The sequence below is a fragment of the Antrostomus carolinensis genome, unplaced genomic scaffold (assembly GCF_000700745.2).
Source record: "Antrostomus carolinensis isolate BGI_N321 unplaced genomic scaffold, ASM70074v2 scaffold42731, whole genome shotgun sequence".
In the NCBI taxonomy this organism is placed as follows: domain Eukaryota; kingdom Metazoa; phylum Chordata; class Aves; order Caprimulgiformes; family Caprimulgidae; genus Antrostomus; species Antrostomus carolinensis.
The window spans coordinates 1-7,369 of NW_010294373.1; the positions used below are offsets into that span (position 1 = coordinate 1).

At 38.7% G+C, this 7,369-nt stretch overlaps 1 protein-coding gene across 3 annotated transcripts; it reads left to right on the forward strand.

Annotated features, from left to right (window-relative positions):
- The first annotated feature begins 204 nt into the window (after window positions 1–204).
- GPATCH11 (G-patch domain containing 11) lies at window positions 205–5,301 on the forward strand. Of its 3 annotated transcripts, none has more exons than XM_010177603.1 (8): window positions 205–251; window positions 408–634; window positions 1,519–1,560; window positions 1,640–1,760; window positions 2,489–2,579; window positions 3,753–3,857; window positions 4,639–4,720; window positions 5,216–5,301. In XM_010177603.1, exons 1-8 carry the CDS (start codon window positions 205–207, stop codon window positions 5,269–5,271), a joined length of 771 nt encoding a protein of 256 aa, XP_010175905.1. In that variant the 3' UTR covers window positions 5,272–5,301. The 3 variants fall into 3 exon arrangements, with proteins under 3 accessions (XP_010175905.1, XP_010175906.1, XP_028943209.1); XM_010177604.2 differs by having other exon boundaries at window positions 402–634; window positions 5,216–5,271; XM_029087376.1 differs by lacking the exon at window positions 1,519–1,560 and having other exon boundaries at window positions 402–634; window positions 5,216–5,271.
- Window positions 5,302–7,369: the final 2,068 nt, after the last annotated feature.

The window sequence follows — 7,369 nt, forward strand, 5'->3', positions numbered from 1 at the left end:
TTCCTCCGGGCTCGCGTGTTTTCGTCCCTCAGCGCGTTACCCCTTCAGCCTCCGGGCGCGTACCGAGCGCGGCAGTGCTGAGCGGCACCTTTTCCTTAGGGGCTGTGCATTTCAGGTGAGACCTGCCGAGAGGGAACATGCCCGGTAAAGCCCGCGGGCGGGGTCGGTAGGAGCGGGGTCAGGAGAGGGCATCGCGTGCTGAACATGGAGGAGGATGGAGAGGAAGACTACATGTCCGATTTATTTATTAAGTAAGTAGCTGGCTCTTTTTTTCCCTAGTGTGTGAACAAAGCCGTTTTCTGATTTTTAAGTTACCTCCAGTAATTATTCCACACCCTCGTAAGTGACTGTAAGCATGTAAAAAAAAAAAAAAAGTGCTAATATTTGCTGGAATTATTAATTCTTAGACAGGATGTAAGGCCAGGCTTGCCCATGGTGAGGCGGATGAAGGAAGCTATTCACAAGGAAGAAAAGCAAAAAGAAGCCAATGAGAAGAACAGACAGAAGAGTATAAAAGAAGAAGAAAAAGAGAGACGTGACTTGGTATTGAAAAGCGCTTTGGGCAATGAGAACAAAGGCTTTGCTTTGCTCCAGAAGATGGGCTACAAAAGCGGCCAGGCCCTTGGCAAAAGTGGTAAGCCTGTCACTGTCTGGAAGTGTGCGGCTATATTCGGGGTTCCTTTATATTTTACAGGCTGTAGCTGCCACTTCATTTGTAGTCAGGGTCAATAAATAGTTCTGAGAGAGCCCTGGCATTACTGAACTGTGAACATGTCTTGGTAGAACAAAAGATGAGAGCAAATCTGTAAAAACTGAAATAAAAATGGTACAGGCTATCGAGACATGTGAGGGAAGCAGCGATACTTGCTGCTCAGTAAATGCACTTCCATATGTGCATGTCTACAAGAATTGCATTAGGATGTTTTGATGGTCTTGGAAAGCTAATTAGTGTTCCAAAAAAAGTCAACCCATCTCTTTGAATTTATAGTTGGATTCTGAAGAAGAAATTGTGCACACTGGCCTACCCCTATGAAGCCTTAGTAGATGAAGTAAAATCAGTAAAACTGATCAATAACTGCTGTACCAGTTTAGCATGTCTCTAGCAGACAATTGGCAAATGAACTGGCCCAGACAGATTCTTTATGCTCTTCATCTTTGCCAAGTTGCGAGATTCTAGAATGAAAAAATGTTAGAGGGCTGCAACAAAGCAGTCTTCATCACAGGTATGTTATATCTGTCAGGTCAACACCATTTTCTTTCACCTGGGTAGTGACCTGAAAAAATTTTATAGCAATCCAACAGACAAGCCAAAAAAGAGAGGAAGTTCCAGTTCAGCTGGGTCATTTGTAATGCACTAAATGTACATTGATTTGGGATTTTTTGAACTTGCAAGCAACAAAATCACAAGAAAATGTACATATTTAAGGGCAAAAGTAGCTTGTCTACTTGAGCATACTGCACAAATCATAGTTTGAGAAAGATGTGTTTTCTTAAATTGACCTGTTTTTTCCTTCACAGGAGAAGGCATTGTTGAACCTATTCCTCTGCACATAAAAACAGGTTTGTGATACTTCCTAATTTACTTAGTTGGGCATCAGAGCTTCTCAGCTGCTTATGTTCATCTTTTGAACTTATGTAGGCAGAAGTGGGCTTGGTCACGAGGAGTTAAAAAAGCGAAAAGCTGAAGAAAAACTGGAAAACTATAGACAAAAACTCCATATGAAAAAACAAGCAAATGAACAAGCTGCAGATCAGTTCAGGTAATATTATGTAACTGACATTCTAAGCAATGTCTAAACAATGCTTTTTATGCTTTAAGTTTGGTTATTCTTTTAATGTGTTGCTATTTCTGCATGTTTTGAATGGGAGGCAAGAGGTGAAATACAGAGTAATTGTTTTTCAGTTCTAAAGCAAAAGCAGAGGAACACTGTGATGCTAAAAGTATGTGCTGCATCATTTATTTTTGTAAATGTTAATAATATTAACAATATACATACTGACTTTTCTGAAGTCACTTGCCACTTTTTAAATCAGAGAACCATGTCATCTTTTTAAATATAAAATCCACGGGCAATCCTGAGCAATGTTGCTACAATGGTTTTAAAAATTGGGGTAAATTTGTTTAGGTTTTATTGGTTTTATTTTCTCCTGAATTGCTTGTTATATGTGGAGAAGGAAAGCCTAGTGAAGGCTGTATCTTTTGTAGATGTTTAGTGAACCAGATTTTTCATGTTTTGTGCAGACATGGTGACGAAACAGTGTTCAGTGTGGTGTGATCAAAAGAGCACTATCTTGAAGGTATAATTCCCAAGAAACACATGTGCTCCCACAGAAACAGTGTCAGAAGGACTTCTTAACTTCAGTGTTGTCCTGGTCTGAAAGAATTAGTAGGGCTAAAATCTTAGATTTTCTGGTTTAGAAAAGCTATCAACTATAATGCGTCTCGCTGTCTACCTGCTTATTTTAGCTGTATACTTTTTCTTAACAGAATAAGATTCAAAAACAAACAAGAAGAACGTAAGATGGAAGGGGACCTCCGAAAAAGCCAGAGGGCCTGCCAGCAATTAGACATGCAAAAAGTGAGACCTATTTTTTTGGGGTAGGAAGGAAGGTTTATAGGTTAGAGATACAGGCTACAAACAAAGGAGTGACTCAATTCTTGGAAGTTCTCTAAAATTGTGGGATAACTAGCCTGAAGTCTTGATGTTTGGCAACACTTCAGTCCTCTTAAAATATTTAAAAGTGTATGTTTGCACCATTAAGATACGTGAAGGTGTACACCAACCTCATGGTAACGTATATGAGGACCGGTGCTAATTGGCATCATCAGAGCTCACCTGTTTTTGCCTCTGCATTCTTGGGGTTACTTTTGAGCTGTTGGCATATCCTTCAGTAGCCAATGTCAGGCTGTCCTAAATGATGGTGCTGTTTGCCTCAAGTGAGAAAGCATCATCATCACAGAATGGTTGATGTTGGAAGGGACTCTGGAGTTCATCTTGTTCAACCCTCCTGCTCAAGCAGGGTCACCTAAAGCATGTTGTCCAGCACCATGTCCAGACAGCTCTTAAGTATCTCCATGGATAGGCATCATCATTGAGGGAATCACCAGATTAACCAAAGAAGCATTTAAACAAAAAACAAACTCAAAAACAAAGTACCTTCCACTTGCACCGAATAACACGGGTAATAGCAGTGAACTACTATAAATTTTTGTCTTGAAATCTTCAAGTATTTTTCTTTTCTCTGTTAAACCTGTCAGAAGTTAACACTGCCACACAAGTTCTGCTGAGATTGTTGGGAGACTCCTTAGTCTGCTTCAAATTAAGTCAGCTGAATTAGCTTAGTCCTCTTTGTTGTCTCTTTATTCTTTAACTTTACCTGTGGTGGATTAGGGAGACTGTGTGATCTCTTGATAAAATACCTTGGGGCAGCATGTCTTCAACTGATAAGAAAGGGTATCTGTTCACAGCCTTGGTGTGAGATGATGGTGCTGCATAGCCTTATACATACTGAAAGTAGATGGACTAGAAGTTAATGTTAGCATGCATATACTTGTTTTTAAAAAAGCAAAAAATCCTTCTCATGGACAGCTGTACTTATTTTCCCACTGCAGCTTTAGTAATTCTTGGTTTTACTATACAGGAAAGTTTTAAAACCTAACATCTCACCTATTATAAATTGTTTTTATTCTGCATCTTAAAAGAAAACCTACAAAGGCTGTTAATTTTCATTTAAGTCCTTCATTATTTAAGGATATCGATGCTCCCAAGGAGACCTGGTATTGGCTAGAACCTGAAGAGGAAGACAAAAAGGATGAGAAGGACAAGGAAGATGAATGCACAAGCTCAGACTTAAGTGTAAGCTCTGCAACTAAATTAATGGCTTGATTTAGAATTAAATTTAATATTCCTTTAAAAAGTATGTATGTATATGCGCATACATGTATAAAGGATATATGCATACATGTAATTTTCCAAGCTGTAGTGAATGGTGTCTTTGCAATCACAGCCATGATTTTTATAGCAGTTACATGATAAAATAGAAAACATTAAACCACTGATTTATTGCGCACCTGTTTTGAAGCTGATCTTTGGAAAAAGTAGCCTAGAAATTAAATTCTAAACATTTTTGTGTTGTAGCCAAGATACACAAGATCATGTGTTTGATTAAAGTTATTTGCTTTTGAGTTTTAAGTTTGGATGCCTCATCTTGTGTCTTAGGCTGAATTTGACTCGCTAAGAAATTTCTGAAAATGCTTCACAGAATAACTGAAGATGGACACTGGAAATTAGCTGTTGTTGGCCTTATGTGTTTGATACACAGAGATTAGGTGTGAAAAATTCCACCAAAAATATCATATACTTGAAATAAGGTAGCTAGGTAATATTTTTAGCTCTCTCTTCAGTGCAGGTTTCTTAGCTGGAAAGAAGGATGAGCAAACAATAGCCATTAACTTTCCAGAGTTCATGAATTCCTGTGCTGTGTGCTACAAATCTGGGAAATGCCATCCCTTACTGAGCTACAGTACTGTGCAGCTTTTCCATAGCAAAAGGTTAAACAATCTCTTTTAGCAAAGCAGATCAAACTGTTTGATGTCCTGTGAGCCCCAGATCATTGCATACCTGTAATTATCTCTAGGTATCAGAAAAGCTACACATCCTGACTGCCTATTTGAGAGAAGAACACTTCTATTGCATTTGGTGTGGAACAACCTATGAAGGTGAGAGTTGTCTTGTGTTTTACTTTGCTTATGCAGTTTGGCTCAAATAATACAATACAACCTTTATGTTCCTCTTACTGCAGTCTTTTAAATCTGCATAGCAAATTTTCCTTCCAGGCTGCTGGTTTTTGCACAAAGCTTTGTACATTTTGATTATAAGCCAATTTTTAGGTGTTTACATTCACCAAAAAAAAACCCCAACCAACAATATTGGCACTTATTTGTATTTTGTTTTGAGAAAACAAAATTCACGTATTAAAACTAGTACCATAAAAAGATGCAGAAGCTTGCAAGTGTTTCTGAAACAGTAGAATACTATCCAGTTTCATGGCACCAAAGACTCTGTGTTCACCGTTTTAAAACAAACTTTGGAATTAATAACTTGCAAACCTTGCTGAATTCTATTTAGTCTGCTTTACATTGATTCTTCAACTAATCCTAGCAACTTCCCCCTGCCCCTGAGCTGGAGTTACTTTTTCTTTGCTTATCCTGTAGACTCTGAAGATTTGTCTTCAAACTGCCCTGGAGACAGTGCTGCAGACCATGACTAAAGCCTTTCTAAAGGGAGCAGTCCTAGGTAAGTACTTACAGCTCATAATATCTTTTAGAAGGTTTGGAGCTGTACCATACTGAAGAACTCACACCAAAGTTTGCAGAAGAATAGTTAAATAGTTAAACAGGTTAAACTCACAGTTCTGAAGCATCTTACAGATTTTCTGCTTGATGCACAATTTAGTAGGAATTAAAACGTTGCATTTATAATTGAACTACTATAATGGAGAGGCAGGTTAAGTCTTCTACAGTCCTGTATGTGCCCTGCACAACTGAACAAGATAAGCTAATAATAAAATCCAGGTTGAGTAAGGGAATAAATACTGGTTATTTACTCTATTGTATAAAGTGATAAACAGTTTTTTTCATCTTTGCAGACATGATTAAGCATCAGACTTTTTTTTTCCTTACTATCTTAGACCTAGTGGGAAAAAAAAAAAGGCTTGTGAAACATTACAGTGATGTTATTTGAGTCTATATTCTGTTGTATGTAAAGGTGCATATTTTGCATAACTAAATAGTACCAGATTGGGTTGTTGGTTGATTTTTTTTTATAGAAAATACATTTTAATAGACCTTTTATTTTTAGGGAACAGCAGTTGCTACTGTAAACAGTCACTAATAAAAAAGTACTGCTGAACTATACAAATACTACCAAAAAAAGTCTCAAAAACTACTGGGACAAGCTCAATATTATTTGACAGTAATAAGGTAATGGTATTATGGGTGCTCTGTCAAAGAACTGTAAAGGATATTCAGCCAAAGTTTGTCATATGTCAATTTCTGTATTATAAGAGTAGTTTTCTGGGTGAAAGGGAAGAGGAAGTGGAACTAGGGGTATTTTATCTGTGTCAGGATATCATTTCTCCCAGGTCTTGACTGCTGCAAAGAAATACTAATTAGTCCAGAGCAGTGAAATACTCCTATGTATTTGTGATTGACAATAAGGAGAAAAAAACAACTTCAGACTTTACAAAAGGGTGTAAAATCAGATTCTTACTTAGCAACAAATACTTGACCAGCAATGACTTCTATAAGAATGTAAAAATTACATTTAAATTATTCCTTTTAACCAAACACCTGCTTTTAACCTGTTTAACATTTCAGAAAAAGCATGCAGTGCTTTATTTCATGTAATACGTATTTTTCTGCTCAGAAATATGTTCATTTGCCTTTATGGAGTTATGTGGGCTCCACAGCAATGAATAGTTTGACAAGATACAGCTCAAAAACAAGCATCTCAAGGACTAACTTTCCTGTCTTTTCTCCCTGCTTCCCACCACCACACACACAATTCTTCCAGTCCAGACAAGTCTGAATTCTTTGAGGTATAAAACTAAAGAGTAACAGGCAAACTGCTGTTGCCTTTTTTGGGGCTGACAGTAAAGCCATCAGGGTTATTCAGTCCACTCATTAAGGGTAAGGCATGCTTCAGTATTACAATGAGGGATTAAAATCTAGTAGTATGGGAGAGAATGTTTAAGGTGCTCTCTCAGCACAGGATTTAAAATTATTACTACTGAGGAAACCGGAGAATTTTCCTATATTAAGAGCACCAACTGTGTCCTGGGCTGCATTAAGAAGTGTGGCCAGCAGGTCAAGGGAGATGATTTTTCCCCCTCTACTCTGCTCTTGTGTGACCCCACCTGGAGTACTGCATCCAGTTCTGGGGCCTCCAACATAAGAATGACAGGGACCTGCTGGAGCAAGTCCAGAAGGGGGCCATGATGATCAGAGGGCTGGAGCACCTCTTCTGTGAGGACAGACAGAGAGTTGGGGCTGTTCAGCCTGGAGAAGAGAAGGCTCCAGGGAGATCTTATAGTGGCCTTCTAGTACCTGGGCAGGTAATGATAGGACAAGGGGTAATGGCTTTAAACTGGAAGAGGGCAGGTTTAGATTAGATATGAAGAAGAAATTATTTCCTGTGAGGGTGGTCAGACACTGGAACAGGTTGCCCAGAGAAGTAGTGGATGCCCCCTCCCTGGAAGTGTTTAAGGCCAGGTTGGATGAGGCTTTGAGCAACCTGGTCTAGTGGAAGGTGTCCCTGCTCATGGCAGGGTGGTTGGAACTAGATGATCTTTAAGGTCCCTTCCAACC